The sequence below is a fragment of the Synchytrium microbalum genome (assembly GCF_006535985.1).
Source record: "Synchytrium microbalum strain JEL517 chromosome Unknown SmJEL517_scf0051, whole genome shotgun sequence".
NCBI lineage: Eukaryota > Fungi > Chytridiomycota > Chytridiomycetes > Synchytriales > Synchytriaceae > Synchytrium > Synchytrium microbalum.
Genome location: NW_022158400.1, coordinates 52,384 through 75,607, shown reverse-complemented (window position 1 = coordinate 75,607; position 23,224 = coordinate 52,384). Strand labels below are relative to the sequence as shown.

Sequence of the window (23,224 nt, the reverse complement as noted above, 5' to 3'; positions counted from 1 at the left end):
TCTCCTAGATCGTTATGAAAAATTCTCTATATAAATCACTGTTTACTACCACCTTACTACTAGTACTACGATTTTTTACAGTTATGCGTTGGCGGCAGGCCTAACACTTCCCAATGTTGGCAGCCTCACGCCATTTTCAGCTACTTGTTCAGAGACGGCGTATGCTCCAACGATTGAAGCCAACAGAGTTCCCATTATGGCAGCAGGCCTTATACCAGCAGTTGATTTAAAGAGAATTCCAGTGACAAATGCAGATCCAATATGATTATAATAGTCAGATACACCTCGTACTTCTTGTAATCCCGAGTCGATCATGGACCACATCAAACCTATGTGTAAAAAAAGCATGAGACAACTCAATTCAAGATCAGATTGCATGAGTAATACCACGAAGAGCGAACTTACTCATGACACCTAACGAGTTGCCAGCCCATGGGCCATATCTCGTACACGAGTTGAGGACACTATTGACCCGTAGCTTCATAGTAGTAGCATTTGGGTTTCTGAGTCCTCTAAAGAATCCATAGGCACCACCCGACGAGAGACCAAGCAAGTAGGCAGTACCAGTTCCATATAGCATCTTGTCCGAGTTGGTTCTCATTGGCAATGGACCAAAACTACCAGTGGGATGTGGTGGTGCCTTTTGACCGAAGGGCACGTCGTCAATGAACATGTAATCGACACCCCCTTGTGCTCCAGCTACGGGATGTAGTGTAGTAGGATCGAATTTCATTCCTGATAGCATAGACTGCACCGTTTCTTCTGGTGGAAGAGTTGATGTCGTCGATGCATTTGTGTGTTGTATGGGAGTTGCTGCTGGTTCTGGAGCTGTTTCCTGCTTCTTACTACTGCCTCCAAATCCAAAGAAGTTGAAGGACATTATGGTATTATATCTTCTCACACTCTCTCTCCTCTATTCCTGTCAGGATGATTTTGAAGGGGGGGTTTTTTTTTCACAAAAAAATTGACACGAGAGTACAATGACACATTATATTAAGTTCCCATACTATATTAAGTACCAGTGGGCCTCAGTCGCCTGACACACCATCGTTCCTTAAAACGATCCTTAGCGCGACTGCGTCCTACATGCCGTCTGGTCTCCCCAACTGCGGTCCACAACTCTCGCGTCGTTCCTAGATTCTTCTTAAACCATTTCCATGGGGAATCAGTGGAAGGGCCCTGTGTAGCCTGAGCAGTAGTGAGCAGGCAGGTCGTCCGTGCGGCGTTGCATATCGGAAGCGAGTCGTAAATTACATCAACAGCCGTCGTCGCGATTTTTTTTTTGGCTAATGGGGATCCTCCCACACGAGTATAGATGCGAATTCGAAATCACACGAAACAGATTAAAGTTCGGAATTAGTACAGTGGTCTAGTATCCATCGCTCTCACCGATGTGACCCGGGTTCGATTCCCGGATTCCGAAATCGCTGCATCTATGCCAATACTACATAAGCCGCTTCCTAACAGATTGTTGTTAGGTAGACCTTTGTTTTTGACAGATGCTAAAAATGTTACAGTGTTGAGAAAGTGTGCACTGAATCAAAGTGATTGTACCTCTTCTTCGTGGGTGGTTTCCACCCATGCCATTAGTCTACATTTTCAACCCGAGTCTCGTTCCATTTCAATTTCGTCAATGGCTTTCAGAGCATGATCACCAATATCACTAGCATTCCATGGATACATTATGTAGACATTCTCTGCATCTGCAGCTGCAAAATAATCATCCTTGCTCTAGAGGTCTTTTTCCTGTACTAGTTTCTTGTTGTGGAGGACGAAGGTATCTTTTGACGGGAGGGAAAATAAAGATACAGCCAGTAATATGACAACCACTTAAACACCTACCAATATGCGTATTGGGCGCGTCAAATCGTCGCCATTCAAGTACAAGGACGTGCCGATGAAGCCAATGTACGCCTCGAAACGAAGGCTCTCACATTGGATCAAACGGAAATTGCACTACTTTTGAGTGGCATGGAATCGATCATCAACCAGACCGAGGTTCTTCACTTGTAAATCTGCAATGTTTTGAAATCATTGAACCACGAAAATATCTATTTCATGTCGCTGAAATAGCTGCGGGATACTTTGTTCAACTTGGACATATAAATAAATCTATATTTATATACGCTTGAATCGAAATCTGAATGGTTGAAATCTGAGATTTGGCAACCCTCCAATGTTTTGTCCTGTTCGTGATACTGTAACTACACTTTGATCACGACCAATCGAATTTACAGATGTCAACCGCCGCCGACCGAATCGCTGCTATTTCCAGAGCACTCTCTGACGATATATATACTGTCTCATCAGCTCCCATCAATACGAAAGATCAATACAGGCATCTAATCGGAAAGCACATTTCAAACTTGCGGACTCCATGCTTGTTAGTGGATAAGAACAAGACGATCGATAATATCAAACGTGTCAATGAGGCTGCAACCGCTCTTGGATTGGATTTCAGGCCACATGCAAAGACCCATAAAACATTAGAGATTGGACTGCTTCAGTGTGGTACGCCATATCCATTTACAGCTGCATTAAATGAAACTAGATACATTTTTTACCGTGATTTCTAATTAGAATCTGGTCCTAAATCTCTGATTGTGTCCACCATCCCTGAAGCTAGATTGTATGCTCTCACTGGAAAGTTCAGAGAGGTAGAAGCGGCTAGCACTCGTCTTTTTCGCTCATGACCTCACAACCTCCACGGTATAGATAACCTACGCAGTTGCATTGTCGCTTGACAAGATCAAGGAGATTCATGGCTTGTCGAAGTGGGTTGATAAGCTCCACGTTTTTGTGGACAACCATGCTATAATAGACAGTTTGGAGGAATATGCAAAGAAGCATCATACTCGGTTTTGTGCCTTTCTCAAAGTAAGATATGCCATGAAGTTGGAGTGGCTGTCAAACGAACTGCTATCCATTCAGTATCTAATACTTCATCCTCACAGGTAGACGCTGGCTACCATCGTGCTGGAGTGCCTCATGCAGTATCAGAAGCACTACCATTTGCAAAGCGACTACATGAGTCCAAGTACATTGACTTTTCGGGCTTGTACTCGCACTCGGGGCACACGTATAATACACAGACCCCTGTTGAAACCTTGAAGATCGCCGATGAGGAAATAACAAATCAAGTGACACTCGCTCGTGGGCTTGTTGCTGCTGGAATACCCGTTCCATTGATTTCGGTTGGATCAACGCCAAGTGCTGAAGTATTGGAGCTGCAAGCTAAAGCCAGGGTTCGTCCATCGTATTTACAGCCTGGTGATAGCTTCAAGCTTGAAGTTCATGCTGGCAATTATGGTCTGTGATTGTTACAGGAAATTATTGATGTATATGCCAGGTTGCTGATCCTTTTTTTGTTCGTTTAGTATGGAATGACAGACAGCAATGCGACGTCGGTATAATAGGCATTGAAAGAGTCGCCATGACAGTTTTAGCAAGAGTCTTGTCACACTATCCAGATCGTGGAACCATGCTTGTTGATGCTGGATCATTAGCTTTGAGTACAGATAGGGCAAGAAGGGGTGGATTTGGAGAGCTCATGGGTAGACCTGACTTGAAGCTACAAAAAGTGTCTCAAGAAGTGGGAATCATTCATGTCAGTTCTCCAGCAGATTTCAAGGAGTATCCGATTGGAAGCTTGGTTCGCATACTTCCAAACCATGGTATGCATACAAGGAGAGATTTCCCGGGGGGATTGGCTTCGTAAAGACCTTCACTAAATCCATCTTCACTCTAGCTTGTCTTACAGCTGCATGTCATGACTTTTATGCTGTGTTGGAAGGTGACATTGTTCAAGACATCTATGTTCCTTGTAGAGGATGGTAACTTGAAACACGTGTCCAGTCCATTGGCATAATACAAGTACTATTGTCTGCATCATGCAAAAGATAAAGAAATATATTTCCTTATATGCAAAGATAAAGAAATATATTTCCTTATATACTCACAGTTTATGTGCAAGCTTCTGCGACAAGTTCAAATCAAACATGACTTTTACAACAGGCTTGTTGTTATGGTCGTGTCCTTTAAGGCACCATTCAAACGCCTCCTGTGCACTTTCAGGGTTCTGAACATGGGAGATCGCCCTTTTCAGGTCCACCTTGCGATCGATGATAAATTGTAAAGCTGTTTTGTAGTCTTGGCCATATCCAAGAACACCCTTGAGGTTGACCTCTTTCATGATGAAAAGACCTTGAACGTGAAAAATGGACTGAGCTAAAGACAGCATTGACTAGTAAAGGCTGTTGTGATGGGACTCACCCATGTTGAGGTTTAACGCCATGGCTGTAACTCCAACTACAAGAACTGTTCCAGTGGGTTTAACTGCAGCTAGAGCAGTCTAAGTAGGCACAAAACCTGGATGAGATTGATCAAACGAACTTCTTGAATCGTTAAATCTTACCGTAAGCGATAACTCTGATCCAACGCCGTCTATGACGACATCGACGAGACCACCTTCAAACAACTTAACTGCAGCTTCAGCAGCTTGCATGGCGTCGAGACCTAATGTGTTTACGGTCTTGTCGGCTCCAAACTATTGTAACATTAAAGCGAATTTTAGTTTGCAAGTATTGTGCAGCTACACTGCAAGGGCAAGAGCATACCTGCTTGACAGTCGAAAGACGACCTTCTTTGATATCTGTCACAGCGACGAACTTTGCTCCATAAAGCCTTGCGGCAAGACTAGAGAATTGCCCGATTGGACCAGCACCCAACACAAGGACATTGTCACCAGCCTTCACTTTCGCCTCCTTGACAGAATGTACAGCGACTGCGAAAGGTTCATTCAGACTTCCTTCGACCAAGGATACATGCTCTAAGACAATTGCGTAAGCGCGACATGAGATATAAAGATTCCAATGGTACCAAACGTTACCTGGCAACTTGTATACAAGCTCTGCCGGATGTATCACGAATGTGGCAAGAAGATCAGTCCCCTTTGCACCAATGGGCTCCAAACAGACTCGGTCACCAGCTCGAACGTGAGATACACCAGCGCCTACAGACATCACAACTCCTGAGGCCTCGTGGCCTACGATGAACTCGGCATTCTCAACCCCAGTAGGCTAGGATTGCATGTTGTCAGTTTCAAATAGATTTGGAGTTTATATGGTAGCATTCTCTGTGGTCTAGTAGCTTTGAGACTGTTGTCTGGTATCCCAGTGCTCGTGCCTCCACGAAAACATACATTAGGAAAGTGCCCAGCAAAGAAATGACAGTCAGATCCGCAGATTCCAACGTTTTTAATGTTGATGAGGCTATGGAAAGAAATGACAGTCAGATCCGCAGATTCAAACGTTTTTAATGTTGATGAGGCGATGTGGTTTCAGTGGTAGCAGGTGAGACTGAAAACTCAACCAAATGTGCAGCGTAAACGCAACTACCCATGTTCCAACACGAGCGAACCATCGTGTCACCAGACAAAGCGGTTCAGACTGCAAGACTATGCTCTCTAACTTACACTTCGCCAGCTTTTGGTTTCCCAGGATGTGGAACGCTCTTCACTGATAATTGTCGAGGCCCAGTCATCACCACCGCGGTATTCATTATTTCAAAGTCTTTTTAGAGTTAAGAAAAAGACGTAGAGGTGATTGTGCTGCACAGAAAACAGAGTTTGGTTTGGTCAACAGGTTGCTTGTGTCGGGACGTGTGACAAGAAGAGTGTGTAGAAATCTGATTACTTGACGAGAACGTGCCAGTCAGTCCATCCTTGAATGTTGATCAAATGAAGATTAAATGGAGCGAAACGGGGGTGAACATCTATGCAAGGTTGGTGTTTCTGTGTTTGATCAAACTTGACAACCTGACCAAGTTTTATCACCAAATCAGTGTTGGAGGCTGATCCAAGACAGGTCCAGACGTGATGATCATAGATTAGAATCTAAAAGCAGTCGCAGTCCTATGTCCTAGGGTGCTTACACTTGATTATACATACTTGTTTAGATATTGCAACGCCTTGTTTTGATGCGATTTAACGGTCAACTCGAACTCACATGAGTGAATGAGTGATATCCCACCTTATTCTAAAATAAAAGATTTTCAAATTGAGCATCCTGTTTGTTGCAAACTGCGATCCTCCCTCATCACCTTTTGAAAGTTCAACACCAGCGCAGTGACCGCCGTAACAAGGTAAATAACAACTCAATCATCAAATCTCATACACTACTAACCCGTAATCTACTGACAGTGTGCATTATATCCATCATGGGTGAGTGGATCACTTCTAGATCTAATCACAATCAACTCGCTGAAATTTTCGTGTTTTAGAAGATACCAAGGTTGATGTCAAGCAAGAATTGAACAATTTCCTAGAACATAGACCGTCTGCTACTGAAGTGAGTGCCCCTCCTTTCATGCATCACATAGTCAGCCACTCGAGATAATCACAATATCATTTGACGGACATTCGCTTCCTTGTACGTGTATACCATCACAAAATCATTGGACTGACATTCTCTTCCTTTTACGATCATTTCAGTTGGTTCAACATAATGTCTTGAAGGATACAACCGTCGCACCTGCTCTGCAACAACAGGCCTTAGAACTTGAAAGACGTAAAGTACGTTGGTGTTTCATTCTTCATCACTCACTACTTCACACACGATCAACGTCCAATTAACACGTGCTTGTATCGATCTAGTTAGAAACATCACTTGAAGCAAGAGTATCTCGCCGTGTATCTCGATCAGATCTGGAAAACAAGGGAATCATCTACTCCAAAGACATTGCCCCATCATTGCAATCTACAGCAATGGAATTGGAAAAGGCTCGTGTCTCCGATTCGATCGGAGGCAAGATTCAACGACGTCCTTCAGCTCGTGATCTTGAAGCAAAGAATATCATCAAGGTAAATTCTTGGTTTAAGGAGGTTATGTTTGCACAAAAAACGATATCCAATCATTGCCAGATATGCCAGAGCGTATTCTAACTATGCGTCCTTCACATTAAGAACGCAGAAGTCGCCGCTTCAATCTCAGCTGTTGCGGTAAGTTGACGAAACAATTCAACTCTTACCTTGTTTGAAACCCTTTCGAATATTTAAAAATTCGTCTCCTTCCACAAAAGGCTGAATTGGAACGAGCAAGAATCGAAGATGCTCTAGAAAAGAACATTGGACATCGTCCATCCACCACTGAATTGACAGATCGTGGTGTACTTCTCCCTGACACTGGTCTTGCTCCCGCTCTTCAATCTACTGCTATCGAGTTACAGAAGAATCAACGAAAAACGTCACTTCAAAAAGTATTCAGCTGCACGTCGGATACGCTTTCTTTTGTTGTTGCCAACTATCTCTGAAGTTTTGATTTTCAACAATTAGGGATTGAGCAGTCGTCCGAATGTTGAATCGCTTATTGCTCAAGGTGTATTGAAAGGTGAGATTCAAGGACATATCCATATACTCGCTATCAAGTCGTTTTGCTCACATATTCTAACATTTTTATTTAGAAGAACCATCAGCTGATCCCAAAGCGTGAGAAATAGAGATACCAGTCACAGGCGCAGATGTACTATAGCTCAATAATTTCAGTTCCAACAAGAAAGTTTGTGCAAATTTGTACAGTTTTATTATCAGCTTTCTGCTTTATACAATATAGCAAATTTGTTGTTTTTATCTGCCTTCTACCCTCGCCCGCTCTCTACTTTGGTTGCTGTGGCGGCAACACTTTAAATTTGAGTTTGAGTCCTCCGCCTCCACCACCCCCAGTGGTATTATTGGCAGCGACAGCAGGTGTAGGGGGAATAGGATGAACTATTCTTTGTTGTGGTGGTGGTGGCTGCTTTTCTACCTTGACCTTTTTATGCGACCCAGAATCTTCACTATTAACACCATCATCCCATGACGAAGCAGGTCGTTTACGATGCTGTTGTGCAGCTGCTGGTGATGCTTCACGACTGGCCGAATTCCCTTCGAAGGTGTCGCGCCATTTCGTCTTGTACCGGGTTTGTAGTTTGCTGGCCGCTTGCCATCCAGCTGAATGTTTGGCATTGAACTGGCGATTTAAACGTTAGCAACGGCCACGTAGAATAGTAGTACATTGAGTGCCGTAGGCATTTATCCACCCTTACCGTATATGCATTGTTGAACAATAAGAGCATGTCTCGTTGAAAGTCTTCTACGGTTGAATACCTGCCTGCCTCGAGAGACTCCTGTATAAGGATTAAACCTATAGGCTTTTTGATCTTTGCATGATATTCCGTCCATAAGGGATCAGGGAGCTGTCGGAAATACTCAGAGTCATTCGAAGTGATTAGGTGGTTAAGCACTTCCATCAATTTAGGCTTTATCCTTTCATTTATAGCTTGACTCGACGAGATTCCAATAGGAGTATCCGGCTTACTGCTACTAGTAAAAGCGGGTGTTCTTACAGGTGGTGGCCTTATGGGAGCTGGTGTTACTGGTTTTGTTGGAGTAGGTTGCTTTATTGCTTTCACTGGAGTAACTGATCGACTCTTTCCATTCGACTCGGCATCTTCAGAGTCATATGCTTTTGGTCGAGATGCTGATGGTCGAGATACTGCAGGTGCAGGCGGTGGTGGAACTGGTCTAGACACTGGCATGGGGATTGATGGCTTCTTGTCTATTATTGACGGTATGGGTGGTGCCCCTTTTGACGCGTCTGATGGCATAGGAATCGGCAGTCTAGACGCTGCTGACGGCATTGGAAGCGGAGCTCGAGACGACGGTATTGGCACCAGTGGTTTATTGGCTGATGGCATTGGAAGAGGTGGTCGAGATCCTGGCATTGGAATTGATCCTGGCATTGGAATTGATCCTGGCATTGGCAACGGGGCTCTCGCAGCCGGTACTGCAATACCTGGAGGCCTCGATTGTTGAAATGGAATCGGTTTAGTTGAAGGTAGAGGAATAGCAGCACGTGGAGCTGGCACAGCAATCGTTGCAGGAGGACGTGGAGGAAGTTTCACAGTAGGCGGTGGTGCAGCCATACCCATTTTACGCCATTCTTCTCTAAAGTAGGCCTCCACCTGCAAGCAGTTTTTGACTATTATATCTACCGGATCCGTGCCATTAAACTCATAACAATCTATCAGTTTAATAGCAGTTTAAGTACTTGAACAAGTCTACTTGACAGCAATTAACAAGGCGTACTTCTAAAGATGAGCAAGATGTCCCGTTCAACATCCTTTAGAGAAAAGTAGATACCCTTTTGAATATTTTCATCGATCGTTGAAAAGTCCATGGGCTGAGTAATGGTTGTATAATAGCCCGGGATATTTCGTGGCACCTATATACACAACGAAAATGTCAGATTCGAAAGAAAAAACAATACATTCCACTTATTGTGAATGACTTACTGGTGTCAGGAACCAATGAGCTGCTGGATCATCCTTAAGCTTTCTCAGCACACCCTTGGCAATCATCTTGTCTTGATCAGACAATCCAACAGTAAAAGCGGGTTTCTTCTCTTCAACATGTGGCCTTATTGGTGGAGAGGGTAAACCACCATCAGGTGCTTCAGACATTGCTCTATTGCTTCCTGGTGTCATGCTGCCATCATTTCGTACTCCAGTTGACCTCCATTTTTGATATTGTACTAGAGCCTCTTGATATGCCACTTGATTAAAGTATTCTTCAAACTTTCGGGCAGACAAGACAATGGCTGACCCGTCTACATTATATCGATAGCAGTTTTCGAATATCAGACGCACATCATCTGCAAGACGTTCCATATCATCCTGATACACTCCTTTACCGAGATTTTGCGTCACTGTACCCAAATCCATGGGACGTGCGACAAAATTCAGATAGTCCTTGTAATACGTTGTATCTACTGGCAGCATAAATGGTGCTGCACAGGAATGATTACGCAGTCTTTCCAACAATTTTACACTTATAGCAGCAAATGTAGGATCTGGAGGTGGTAAATACGCTGGCAAATCATAGTAATTTGCTGAACGTGGTGATTGCACCATCCCTCCTTCATTCAATATTGATGTATGAGGACCCAGTGGTTTCACACCAAGTACTGAGCCAGGTTTAAAGACCAACGAGACTTTGGGCATGGTTGGATTATCAGCTGCATCAAATACCACCTCACAGAATCGAAGCAACTCTTTACGTGTACGATATTCCGGTGTTGGATCCACACTAAGTTTATTGCACTCGTTAGTTCAAATACTGTGAACACGGAAAAGACAACAGAATATATTCTCAAGCTCACTTTAGCATCTGCCAGAGCTCATCTCTCAGCTCTCGTAAACTCGACAGGTGGCGTTTTGTTCGAACCCATAGCTCTGTCTCTGCATATTGAGCTGGACCATGTCCTGTGTCGACTTGATCCACATTTGCAGCCAAAGTCACAAAATCAGCCAACGCTCGAGCAGTGTAGTATCTCATATGAGGAACAGGATCTTCTCGTATGAGAGATAGAATGTATGTCAAGATGTCTACTCTTTTAAGCGCATCCAATAGGATGATGGCATCCAGAGCTACTGTTCGCACCAATACAAAATGACCATATCTAAGCGAACACATTAGTCTTTAAACTTCTGGTTCTTGTTTCTGTGGACCATATTTCAACATACCTTGTATAGGGCAAGAACAGGCCCAAATCCAGTGGTATGATACCAGCAAACATCCATTTAGCAAGAGCCTGCATACACAAAAAACAACGTCAATCTCACGACAGCAATTATCATGAATAATCCGCACCTCAAGACAGCTTCGGGTAATAATATTTTGATATGACGGCGTCATACGATCTCTCAGTCGGTATCGATGCACTTGCTGAAGAGCCTGATCAAACAGTGACTTGTCTATATTGTCACCAGTATTTGACCAGGTAAGAGCAGGCTCGTTTCCGCTAGCCTCATGTGGCAACGGTTCATCGTCAAAGCTAATGATTTCTTCATCAACCGTGACACCATTGGCTATTTGAGTGACAAAGGCAGGTTTGACAGCTGTTACTCTTGCCCTAAAGCGCATAGAGAAAGCTTCTCCAACTGCTTCAATCAGAGATGACAGAAAGTAATCATCAGAGTACTAAGCATTGATAAAGGCAATGTGAGTCAGTATGGCGTGATATTTTTTGGTGATCCTAAACTTACTGGATTGCCAGTATTTTCATTACAAGTTAATAGGCGTATCAGAAATTGACGAATGTCGCCAGGCACAACGTGTCGCTCATTTCGGACGCGTGCCAAAATGGTGGGAATGGCCTATTAAAAACGGTGCTGCTGAATAACTGAATTCCAAAACCAATATTGATACCGATTCTTACTTTTTGCACAAAGTATTCCGAGAACTGTACAAAATTGTTTGAATTTGGTGTCAGAGTTGCGATATCATCAGTGTCCATGCAGTATTGGTTCTGATAGAATGACATTAATAATCGAGCACCCGTCCAATCTGGATCTTCGGGAGTGCACTATAAAGCCAAAAAGGGAGTCAACACCAAAAAATTGTAGGTACGATATGGATTCGAAAAATCGACTTACAGTAGCCAGAATCAAAGCTGCTTGCATCCGTATACGGTAATACACTGAAGGATCCATCATAAGAGCTTCCAAAATATTCAAAGTGTCATGGGAAGGAAACGAGGAGAGTGCCTCCAGAGCCTTCACAAAAAAGGCGTCAAGATCAATGTAAGGAATATTTGTGGGGATTCGGAATATACCCACATCATATTGTGAGAAGACATCACGATCTTCTTGTATTTGTCGATACCACATGACAGGATGTTGTTCAAATTTGATTGAGCACAGCCATACTTTTTCTGGATCGAGACGAATCCATCTGATGGGTTGCCTAATCGTACAAAGTATGTCATTAGTATGGAGATGGAGGACATTTGTTATTCGTACGTCGGAATAGCTTTTTTTTGCGAATGCGTCAAGAAAGGAAAACGAGTGCTTATTAACAGCACAAAATTGTTCTATATTTCGCTCACTTTTCAGGTCGTATAAGATCATCAATGCCCGGATCAACAGTATCAACATCAGGCACGTTTTGTATTGAAGCGGAAGCAGAAGTAACTAGTGTACCAGCACCAGCGTCCGGTGCATCTTCCATTTCGACATCATCTGCATCTCCCGCTCCAGCAGCCTTCACTTTTCGACCAGCTTGACGAGTTCGAACACGTTTGAATCTAGACTGCGATTTCACTTGCTCTTTGAACTCGTGGGTGAGATCCTCGATTTGCACCTCGTAGTCATAAACTTCTTGTGGTTCAAATACACGAATGGTAAACATTCCCTACAATTCAAAGAAATCGAAATTGAAAAGTCTGTTCGTGACAAAAAAAAAAACCATAGAAACGTCGGCTCATTTTCACTTACAGAGAATTTGACAGTAGCACCTTTGACTATACTAGTGCTCTTCTGCTCAATCTTGAATGGAAATGTTCGATTTCGTGCATGATACGAGTATGTGACGGTAAATTGAGGACATCCAGCTCCCGTAATCCAATTGTTAGCAAAGTTTCGAATTTCCACACCACGTTGAGAGACAGCCACCATGATCTTTAAAAAAGTCTTTGTGCTGAGACAATGTTGTGTAATTCCTTTTGTTGATCTACCAGTCATAATATCATGCGAGGCCTTGGTTATTACAGATTCATGTCCTTTTGATGAGAATCGTCGATCCAACATATGCATGATGATTGATGACTTCAGTTCCGTAAACTCTGATCGCACTGTTGCTACATCGTCATTTGGATGAGCATGGTAAACTGTGAGAGGATCGATTGGTATCAGATTCTCATCACCCTCTGCAAATCCTTCGATTGGATATAAAGGCGGTTGATTCACATCGAGTTCAATGACTCGATCCATGTCCTGATAATCAACAAAAAAGTTAGCGAAAAATTCAACAGATTAGTTGACGAACGCTTGCCTGCTTCAGCCTCGACTTGAATTCATTCTGTCCCATAATCCTTCGCAAGTACATCGACGCCACAAAATTGGAGAGGCCAACAATCAACCAGACATCCCACCTAAACACACGATATCATAATTGGAAGGGCTGTTTCAGAACAAAAAAAAAAAGACAGGGTGCTCCTGACGTACCATGCTTTAGGTTGAATGTAATGACCGTACCACTGATCAGTAACTGATCTTACCAATATGCGGCGAGTCTCGTATGTCTGATCAATGATTGATGGTTTCAAGAGCAAATGGGAGCTAGGACGTGACAAGAAAGTTAGCGTTTTAAATGGCAAGACTTCATATCTCCAATTTCACAAACCTACCTCATGATGCCTATAGATGCACCCGTAATGAATGACCTTGGTGATTCTTCAACAAACACCAGCTTGAATGATCGATAAGGATATGGAGCATACACTCGTCTAGTCAAAAAGTCACAAGCCTAGCAGAGATAAGTTAAGTAAATCGAGCGACAAAAACCTCTCATCGTAGCCTTCAATGTTCACCAACCTGTCCGACAAACTTGTTGGTATTCACAGTATACCGCATATCGTCTTGATGACTAGGCAAGCAAAAAGCAAACCCACTACTATTATTCTCATCATCGTTGCCATCTACACCTGCGCCACCGTTATTATTGTTGCTGTTCCCTTTATCCGATTTGCTAACCACATTCCCCTTCCATCCAGATATTTCAATCATTTCATATGGTCCAATGCTCCATGCGATACTCGAAGCGGTAGCTTTCTTGTCCATAGTATACTTGAATATCACTTTGGAATCATCTTCAGGATGACTGCATTGCTCAACAAGCTCTCCTGTACACACAAGCACCATATTTCGAGATAGGTAATCATCTTGGAATGCTGGAAGCATGGTGCGAGGCAGTGCGTCTCGAACGGTTTTTGGGATGTGGAATTCAAAGTCCCATGTTGACCGATTGAAGGCCTTTTCGGCACATGGCATCCATAGTCTCGCTGCTTCCCATTCGTTGCATGTGAACATGTGAGGCCACCGCTGTTTCGAATGAGTGATGATTAAGTGTACCGAAGAGAGAAAAAAATTCAAAATCCCTCATACCTGTGATGTGGCTGGAATATCAAGCACTGGCATGACACACTGTATACCAGCTTTTGGGTTCAAGAGACTATAATAAATACGCATTTTGAATGGTCGATAGGTGACTAACGCAGAGAAGTGATAGATGAGCATAAGTTGAGATCACGAAATGATCTAGGCTTGTTTGTATCACGAAATGATTTACAAACCTGGAGTATTTGCGTCTGGCTTATGACCCGGCACATCCTAAAGTCAAACACGTTGATTAGATCATGAGCAACCAAAAAACAGACATTAACAATCACTTCATAATAGTCATTTGATCTTACAGCAGCACGAACAACAGACCCATAAGGAACATCAACAGTCAATTCTCCCAAATCACCATTCTCCATGCCCTCTGGATATTTTTCCCTGTACTCTGGATGATGATAGACAGAGTTACCCATTTCGGGAGCCAGTACTGGAGTGATTGGATCCGAGTACTGGTATGTAGTGAACTTGTCTGCTTCATTCACGGAAATGCGATGTATGTCTAAAAAAGCAGAGCGAATTGGAAACCGAGTTCGATTAGCAAGGTAAACGACATGTAAAAGCATTAAAAAACGACACGTGCATACATAGTTGTCTAGCATTCAGTCGTATCTTTTGCAATTCCTCTTTTGGTACAATCGTCAACTCGACAAATCCCTAAATTCGAAAAAACACACGAAATGTGTTAATTTCACGTTAAGCTTCAAAAGTGTATAACTAAACGGGCAGCCAAAGAGGAATGGCAGCTTGCTAGCATATTTTGCTTATACTTACTTGTAAGAGCTTCTTCTTAAAGTCAACATCCAACAAGACCTTGACATGAGACACTGTAAACATTTCGAAAGAAGATGCTGCGATTAGTTATGGAGGATATCGGCGGAGCTTGCATTTAAAGACACTTATTCAAAGCTCCTTTTCCGATCTTCCGCCATCGTCAAAGAATCAACTTGCGCTCTGTACAGTTGTCTCGTTGAGGACCGTCAGTTTGATCTGTCACCCAGTCGAGCATCAAAAAAATTACAGAGAGAAGGCCATATATTTTTAAGATAATAAAAGCTTGATATTTACACTACAGATCAGACACAGCGCCATATGACTGGCGTTCAGGACTGTCAATTCTATCATCGCCACTATCCATTAACAATACCCTCTCCTCATCATCCATATCTCTAGTTGTACTTGTTCTACTACGATGAGTTCCGTGTCTAGCTGGTCCTTTACCCTTGACACCGTCTAGGAAGACAGAACTCTGCTCCATGACAGTCGATTCTCCAAACCAGGATAGCAATACAGGCAGGACAGCTAATCCATGAGCTGCTCCAAGCAACACAATGGCGAGATACATTCTGAAGTAGTACACTACAAAGATCTTTGAGGGTGCGAATGCTAGGACCGAGACGCCCACAAATTTCGTCAATGTTATTCCGGAAAACACCTGCGTCAACAGCAGATAATGAGAAGAGTTTGAGGTAAGCACACTGAGTGCGCACGTGATGCTCAATACTCCTCCAATCCATCTCTCACACTCAAAGACACGATATTGAAAACACAGAGTTTTAACGTACCGAGCTACCCATCTCCACCAAAGCTTTGAAAGCACGCTCATTCCTGGTTCCCTTTGAAACCATGAAAGCTCTCATAACATGGCTCAAAAACTCTACTGATATACCCACAGCAATAACAAGGTTAACTGTCGACAAGGCATTCAATGATATACCCCAGATGCCCATTATACCAACTAGATCAACTACAATCACTGCACACAATACTCCAACAAAGAGTGCACTCCATAATGATAGCAAGATGGCTGTGACAATCATGACTGCTACTACTGCTGTCGCTACTACTGTGATTGCCAGCCTGACTATATCGTCATACTGTTCAAAAAAGACGTAAAAGATGGAGTATGGGAAGACATCCAATCCAGTTCGTTTTGATATATCGGCTGCTATACGCTTGGCAGACTTGAGAGCGTTGATGAAATCACCCTACAACAACAAAAAAGAGGACGATGTCAGCAAAAAAACCCCCTGTTGAGCATTGTCCTTGTACTGACCTGAGTCTTTAATACTGTGTGATATGTACGGAAATGAGATCCATTCACTTTATTATGTACTGGATCAAGCACGAGTGCCGTCTGATAAGCTGCCGCACCAGACAGTGGACAATACTCTGATGGCTCTGCGACCAAGAAATAATTCAAATACTCCATAAATTCAGCACCTTCCGGAAATCCTTCCATCGATGTACTCCATTTCTTGTCCGCCCAACAAACTTTACATTCATCTTCATCGTCTTCTGGTGCACATACTTGGAAGGGATTATTGGGTGTCTTTGATGATGGTTTAAGACGACAACATAATTCCGATACTGGATTTAGCCATAAGAGGAAGTCGTCAAGCCATACTGCTGTGGGTTCGGCAAGATACGATACTTCAGGTCGTTTTCGTTCTTGCTCGAGGATATTCGACAGGGAATATTCAGCGCATCCCGAGAAGCGCCCACAAACTGATTGCTGTCCTTCTCTAGTCGTCACATCGACACCTCGAGCTACAAAATATACAGGGGGTCCTACTCTAAAGTAGGATTCTAAATTGTCGAAATAATTTATAAGATATGAATCACGAGGTAGAGCGATACGTTGGTCTAGACCCAATTCTACGCGGAGAGCTGCTGATAAAAATATTAAAAACGATCCAAAGAATGCCAAGACTACTAGGAGCTTTGTTACAGGGTGTAGAAGGAAGGGAGAATAGTATTTTGCCATGAGCATTTGCAAGAATGATTCAGTTGGTTGTGGTGTCTGTGGTGTGGGCATCCTTATACAAGGGAAGCAATCAACACGATTACTCTGAAAGACAAAAAATCTTGTGAGTTTTTTCGAACAGTCCAAGTGTGTTTCAACTGCATCAAACAACAAGAAACAGAGGAAGTAGAATACATACCTCCATCCGCTTTGCATCCAGAGCCATCAGCGCCACAAATGCAGTCACTTGAAGCAAGAAGTCAACAAAGACAGCCAATGCAGCGTACATACTAAAGACACGGACAGCCGGCATGGTAACAGCAGCACCTAACCCAAAAGCAATAGTCTCTGATAAAGACGACAGCATTACACTAGGCCCAACTTGTCCCAACGCAATGCCAGCCCGATCCTCCACGGCCAAATCAGGATCAGTTCGTTCAAATGCATGGATCAGTATGAATATATTGTCGACCCCAACGGCTAGGACCTAAATCAACAGCAGACGATGAGATAAAGGTTTGGGCTATACAAATTGATTGCTCATTTTACCAGAAAGGGTACAACTTCGGCGATGATGAGAGTGATTTTGAAACCTAAGTATGAGAAGACACCAACAGCTGCTGATACAGACGCCAATACTATCATAATACCAAGCATTCCGAGTGTGAATTTGGAGTCAATCCATGCTCGTGACAAATTAGACCATCGTCCTAGTGTCAGAGAGGCGTATATAAACATGGCGCAATAACTTATAGCGATTGTAACAGCATTGGCTGAGGTTTCGCGATTTAATTCCTTTTCAATTGATATCTAGACGAAAGTATAAGGAGTATGAGTTGATGAAACAAAACCAAAAAATACTCTGCCCTATTACCTCAGTCGAGAAGCTCAATTCCATGGTTCCCAAATCACTCCTTTGCAGAGTCTTTAGATAGTCAATCAATGACGTCTCCCAACCTTCAGCGATTCGTATAGTTCGCTCATCCAGCGAATTCTTCATTACATATGTGACAATTAATGCCCGTGACGATGAAGACTTTTCATCTTCAAAGCCTCCAAATATCAAATCTGGTTTGAGTGGCTGACCAAATTTGGGTAAACATGATGTTGGAGTCTCGGTGCATCTCTTGAATTCACTCTCAAAATTACTACCATCGAAGAGGCGGAGATCATCTTGCCAGTACCCTGTGACTGACTGTATCATACATGAATCTAAAGGCCTAAAGCACAAATCTTCTAAAGATGCATTATCGGTTTTAATTTGGGCAATGGTGTCCTGGATGACGAATAATTTACGAATGTTTGATTTTGTTATTATAGATTCACCATCGGTGCTGGTGAATATGAGTTGTTGGGTACGATAGAACGGACCAAAGTTCTCGTCAAAGTAAGTCTTTTGACTAGCAGTCTCTGAGGTCGGTCCAACCCACAGTCTGACAGGATTGGTCTCAACATCGAAATACCTCCAACCTGTCGAAGCTGTCAAGACTAGCACTATACAGACGGAGACAGTCCACCACGGGTTTGAAGCACACCATCTACCTTGATAAAAGAACCAATTTTGCAGGCTAGTATTTATAAAGGATTCTTTCATTGTGAATTCGGGCCCGAGTTGAGCAGTCAGGGTATCCGGGACAAGAGTAGACTGCGATACGGATATGGTGGTATTGGCATCCTCATCTTCGTTAGAGGCTAATAATGGTGTGTTCTTGGGCATGGCTTTCTGCTTTGATCGTTGATTTAATATATAATAGCCGACTATTACAGATATCAAAACAGCACCGTATGCCATCATGAATCCGAATGGTATGCAATCAAAGGGCCCTACTTTACAGTGTGCTGGATGAGGTAGTTCTGGTAATACGAGACATGACTTTTCACAATCTACACATGAGCACTTGTACTCTGGGTCTGTACACGGTACTGGGACTCGGTTTAATGTCGACATGGATGACGGTAGCGATGTAGTTACGTTGGGGAAGTTGATTTGGAAGGGAGAGCCTCCAGTCTGTTTCTTTCCCATGAATTGCAAGAATCCTAAATAATTTGTGGCTCCTCCACCTTTTGTGCGTACGAGTTAAAACTCCATCTCAGGCGGCGCCATTCCAAAATATTGTGGGATCAGACAACAAGCTTACCGAGCAGTCTCATGACAAAGCTATTGTCGGCAGGAAACTTGACGTCTTTACACGAATCATAGAATCCCGTCCCAAAGTCAGGCGATACATACAATGATACCTCCGCGACTATGGTTTTATTCGTCCTAGGAGAGACCTTTGTTCCGGTAACATTGACAAAGGTGGACTGGTTTTGTGAGCATGTAAAGTCACAAAAGAAGCGTCTAAAGTTTTCCCAGCAAGCCGGGCAAGCCGACACGAGATTATACGCAATCTTCATACTGTCGAGCTGAGTTTGGACTTGGTTTGCATCACAACACAATGGTTGATTGCGATATGATTCTCCACATGTCTTTGCGACCAAACTCTGGAAGTGGTCATCCATATTCTAGGTTGAACGGGGAGTTGTAAGATGCTGTAGGTTTGGTCATTTAAACTGACTATGCAACAAAATTCAACAATGATCATGGAATGGTAAGAATGGGGTCAATTTGGTCATTCAAACTGATTATGCCACAAAAGTCAACAATGATGTTGATGTCATGGTAACGTACCAGCACAGCTTTAACATTTGCGGGACATGCCAATGGAATGCCGAACGTTGACTCGGCCCCACATTGACCATACATCGCACACATTCCAGGCTTATGAATGGTAGTAGGAGTATCGATTATAACGGAATCAGCGGTAGCGAGAGAGAGGAAACCCAAAACTAAGATCAAAGCAGTTGTGCGAAGATGCCAGCTCCATTGATTTATGCCATTCGAGTGAATAGAAGGAGCCATTTTGATTTTTACGAGGTCATGTAGTAGATCCAGCTCTGAATTGCCTCTCGGAAGTTGGCCTGATTGTGTTTGATTCGTGAGTTTTGGTTTTGCTGAATGATGAAGGTTCTTGTCCTCGTGAACACGTCTAAAACAATAAAGTTTCGGGGTAATCAGCTGTTAAATGTGCTTAATATAATGAATTGCCTCTTACTACGCGACAGTAGGAATAGTCATCGTGCTGTCGTGCTGTCCTCATTCTCAACAAACTCTGCTTTTGAAGCTTGTATCGAAAAGGAGTATAAGCAGAGAGAGTGGTGGTCTCTCTTGAAAGATCATGGTATAAATACTATTCCTAAATTGATTCATGACCATCCCATCGGATTGCAACCTCCTTTTACTAAATCCAAACATTTCTCCTATCACTAGTCAGCACTCTTTCACTTCCAATCGCTGTTGCTGGTGATTCTACTAATGATTTGCACATGTACATATGTCAGAGCACAGTTCCCTTCTCTTGTTGATAGAAACAAATCAGGGCAAGTCAATCATCATCAAGTCGTACTGTCGTCTGGTTGGAGCTGACCTTTGCTTCCTATTATAGTGTCTTTGGATTGTTCTGGAAGGCTGCACGAATAGGTAGGTAAAGCTTGAAACTAGCATATGATGCTCTTGCTTAGTACCATGATGCTGTCTTGGTTGTTTTGGACTGATTGATCAACATCTGACAACATTTCTTACCAGGGGAACGTATGAGTCCGTATGTCTCCTTATGCTGTATATTAATGGCCATCACTCTCATTGTCAATTAAAGCATTCCTATTACATATTACATATACTTGCTCCCAATGGATTTCGTCTTGACGGCATGCACAGATCTGCATGCTCACAGCTAACCGCGTCACGTTGACACGTCTTCAGTATCGATATTATTCTCGTACCCGTCCTGTGCATCTCACTTGGTTGGGGTTTTCTGCGAGCCTCGTAAGAACTCGGCTTGTCTTGGTTGTCTTTTTCTGAAACAGCAAAACCACAATGCATTGGGTTTAAGTTTGACCCCACTCGCTCCATTCTTTGGGCGCTGCAAGCAAATGCCGGCTCTGATGAGCTCTTCAAGTCCGGTGCAACAGCATCACAAGTCATCATTCTCAAGCTCTTCCTCAGGCAGTGGTGGCAGTTCCGACTCGACGTTTGTTGGCAAGGACTCGCTAACCAAGGAACCAATGGGCAATAATGCTGTTCTCACCCCCGTGCAAGAGGATTATCTACTACGGGTCTTCCATGCCTTGACGAGAGACTCCATATATCCTTCGCCAAAGTAAACACATCTTGTGTTTCATCCTTGATTTCGAACAAACTCTAAATCCACTCCCCAACAATTAGACAAATCAGATTGTGGTCGGTTGATATAAATGCTCCTCAATTTGCGGTTGCAAAGTACGTGTTTATTGCTTCGTCATGGCACATTCTGGCCAAACTGGTTTTTTGTCCTCAAACCACTCTTCTCGAATTTTAACCGGACAATGTTTTTATTTCTCTTATAGATGGGTGCATCAACAGGTGACCTATCCTTACAGTCCGTTTCGCCGTGCCAAAACGTTGCAAGTCTGACGTGTTGTTTGTCCCTAGTCAAAGAAGGAGAACATCGGAACCCAACCAGTCGTCCAGCTACAAGGCAAGTGTTTGCAAGTCGGAAGTCATCTCCATCTCAGTTGGAATTTGAACATTCATGCAATGCGATGCATCCACCCGGCATGTGACTGTTTCGCCCCATCAAAATCCCATTTCTCCTTAACCCCACATGAGAAATCCCACATCAAAGTTCAGAGTTGTATTTGCAGTTGAATAAAAAGGAGAAGGCGGAGGAAATGAATTCGCACTCAAAGCTCTCCTTGTACATAAATCAACCAAAGTTTGACATTATTTCCTTACACTTTCGTCACTATTAGGTGAACAGATATCGATACTCGAAGATTACTGGTGAGAAACTCTCAAAGTTTCGCCAAGCAACAAACTGGGTTCTTTACATACATTTATCTTGCTCAACGTCATTTCTATAGGTACGATAACCGATATCCCGACAAGTTTGAACGAGAACGCCTAGCCGAAGAGATATCTCTCACGCCACTACAGGTGGAAGAATGGTTTTCCAAAGCTCGATCCCAAAGGAGTTGGGAACAACGAGAATAAATCAAAACTATCCTTTCTTGGCCCATACATACACACAAGGAGAAAAAGGACTTTTATAGAGAGTGAATGTGGTGGTGAAATCTTTTGCCTGAAACAAGTATCTGTAGTAAGAATCAGGGAGCTAGAAACGGCTCTAAACAAAAAATCTGTAAATGAAATAAACTGGAACACGCCAATACACGTTGGTAGAAACGTATTCTCTTTGTGTGATCGTGGTGATTGGTTATTGGAGTTTTTTGTAGCAGCCTTCTGAGCTCTTTTCCAGTACTCCAAATACCAAAAATGTTGAGCATTCCGCAAAACACGACTACGACAAGCAAGTCGAGTAAACCGGAGCGCAACAATGTTCAGATAACATCTAAGAAAGTTCTCACTCTAGCGCTGGTATTTCGGGATCATGTAAAAAAGCAAGTCGACTTCCAGTGGTGTGATTATGACGATCGCTCACACTTTCAAGTAGGAAATCTTACTTGGTCTAAAGAAGAGAGGCTTTGGAAAAGGTCTCTGGAATGGATTTGGAGGCAAAGTTGAGCCTAATGAAACTATTGAAGAGGCCACAATTCGTGAATTACAGGTGTGACTTTTCATTTGATCGGAATGCTTCGCGTACCAGATCCAGTCACCGTAGGTATACATACGCTAATGCTACAATTTCAATGTAGGAAGAAGCTGGTATCCACGGTCTAGAACTGCAAAAAGTCGGAATCCTGTGGTTTACATTCGATGATTCGTCTGAGGGGCTTGAAATTCACGTCTTCAAGACGTCGAGATTCACTGGAACGCCAACAGAGTAAACTTTTTTCCCTCTCATCCTCGAACTGGATCTCTGAATGTATCTCGTATAGGAGCGACGAAATGAAACCAGTATGGTATCCTACGAATCAACTTCCTTCTCCAATGGTATATCTACCTCCCAACCTGTCGGTTCAATGGCTCAAGCTTACTAGCTTCGTCTTTGTAGTGGAAGGACGACGAGCTGTGGATGCCGTATCTGTTGCAAGGGAAGATGTTTGCTTGTTCAGCGTGGTTTGAACGCAAGCATGACAATGCTAGTGATGATAGATACAAGCACTTTGAGCTGCTGACTGTAAGCTCGCTGCCCGTTGCGTGGGATATGGAGACAGATGCTTGGATCTATTGATTCTCGCACGTATGGTGATGTATTATAGTATACGGTTATGTATTTAGACCACTAGTAGAACAGAGCACTACCATTAAAGCCAAAAAGTAAATCGAGATTCAATGCACAAGTTGAAGTTGACTGAGGGGTTCGCTCTTGCTTAGAAAAGAACAGAAACATCAAAGAAGTGACAACATATCAGCGCAGACTTTTCTGAGAATTTGGGGGTTCGGAAGTAATATTTGGTTGATCCTTCTTCTGTGTTTTATATATGAATCGAAACATACCCTCCCATTAA

General features: G+C 43.0%; 5 protein-coding genes across 5 annotated transcripts; 2 read left to right on the top strand and 3 right to left on the bottom strand.

Moving 5' to 3' along the window:
* Positions 1-81: 81 nt before the first annotated feature.
* On the bottom strand, positions 82-880 carry SmJEL517_g05505 (uncharacterized protein; the record flags this gene model as incomplete). Its single annotated transcript, XM_031171431.1, has 2 exons — positions 82-329; positions 406-880. 2 exons carry the CDS (start codon positions 878-880, stop codon positions 82-84), a joined length of 723 nt encoding a protein of 240 aa, XP_031022601.1.
* A 1,357-nt stretch (positions 881-2,237) lies between these two features.
* On the top strand, positions 2,238-3,837 carry SmJEL517_g05504 (alanine racemase; the record flags this gene model as incomplete). Its single annotated transcript, XM_031171430.1, has 6 exons — positions 2,238-2,511; positions 2,581-2,657; positions 2,716-2,877; positions 2,955-3,309; positions 3,378-3,674; positions 3,749-3,837. The coding sequence occupies 6 exons, from the start codon at positions 2,238-2,240 to the stop codon at positions 3,835-3,837; spliced, it is 1,254 nt and encodes a 417-aa protein (XP_031022602.1).
* Positions 3,838-7,649: 3,812 nt separating this feature from the next.
* SmJEL517_g05503 (uncharacterized protein) lies at positions 7,650-14,826 on the bottom strand (the record flags this gene model as incomplete). The annotated part of the gene is made up of 21 exons (XM_031171429.1): positions 7,650-8,003; positions 8,080-9,056; positions 9,122-9,257; positions 9,328-10,120; positions 10,194-10,493; positions 10,558-10,625; positions 10,685-11,014; positions 11,080-11,190; positions 11,253-11,399; positions 11,470-11,779; positions 11,922-12,226; positions 12,310-12,807; positions 12,860-12,965; positions 13,039-13,152; positions 13,221-13,339; positions 13,408-13,914; positions 13,978-14,081; positions 14,166-14,202; positions 14,286-14,491; positions 14,577-14,646; positions 14,764-14,826. The coding sequence occupies 21 exons, from the start codon at positions 14,824-14,826 to the stop codon at positions 7,650-7,652; spliced, it is 5,655 nt and encodes a 1,884-aa protein (XP_031022607.1).
* A 232-nt stretch (positions 14,827-15,058) lies between these two features.
* Positions 15,059-19,637, bottom strand: SmJEL517_g05502 (uncharacterized protein; the record flags this gene model as incomplete). The annotated part of the gene is made up of 8 exons (XM_031171428.1): positions 15,059-15,424; positions 15,555-15,977; positions 16,046-16,840; positions 16,935-17,222; positions 17,285-17,545; positions 17,610-18,796; positions 18,874-19,240; positions 19,407-19,637. 8 exons carry the CDS (start codon positions 19,635-19,637, stop codon positions 15,059-15,061), a joined length of 3,918 nt encoding a protein of 1,305 aa, XP_031022608.1.
* Positions 19,638-19,814: 177 nt separating this feature from the next.
* SmJEL517_g05501 (uncharacterized protein) lies at positions 19,815-20,428 on the top strand (the record flags this gene model as incomplete). The annotated part of the gene is made up of 4 exons (XM_031171427.1): positions 19,815-19,956; positions 20,046-20,103; positions 20,221-20,255; positions 20,361-20,428. The coding sequence occupies 4 exons, from the start codon at positions 19,815-19,817 to the stop codon at positions 20,426-20,428; spliced, it is 303 nt and encodes a 100-aa protein (XP_031022605.1).
* Between the last annotated feature and the right edge of the window lie 2,796 nt (positions 20,429-23,224).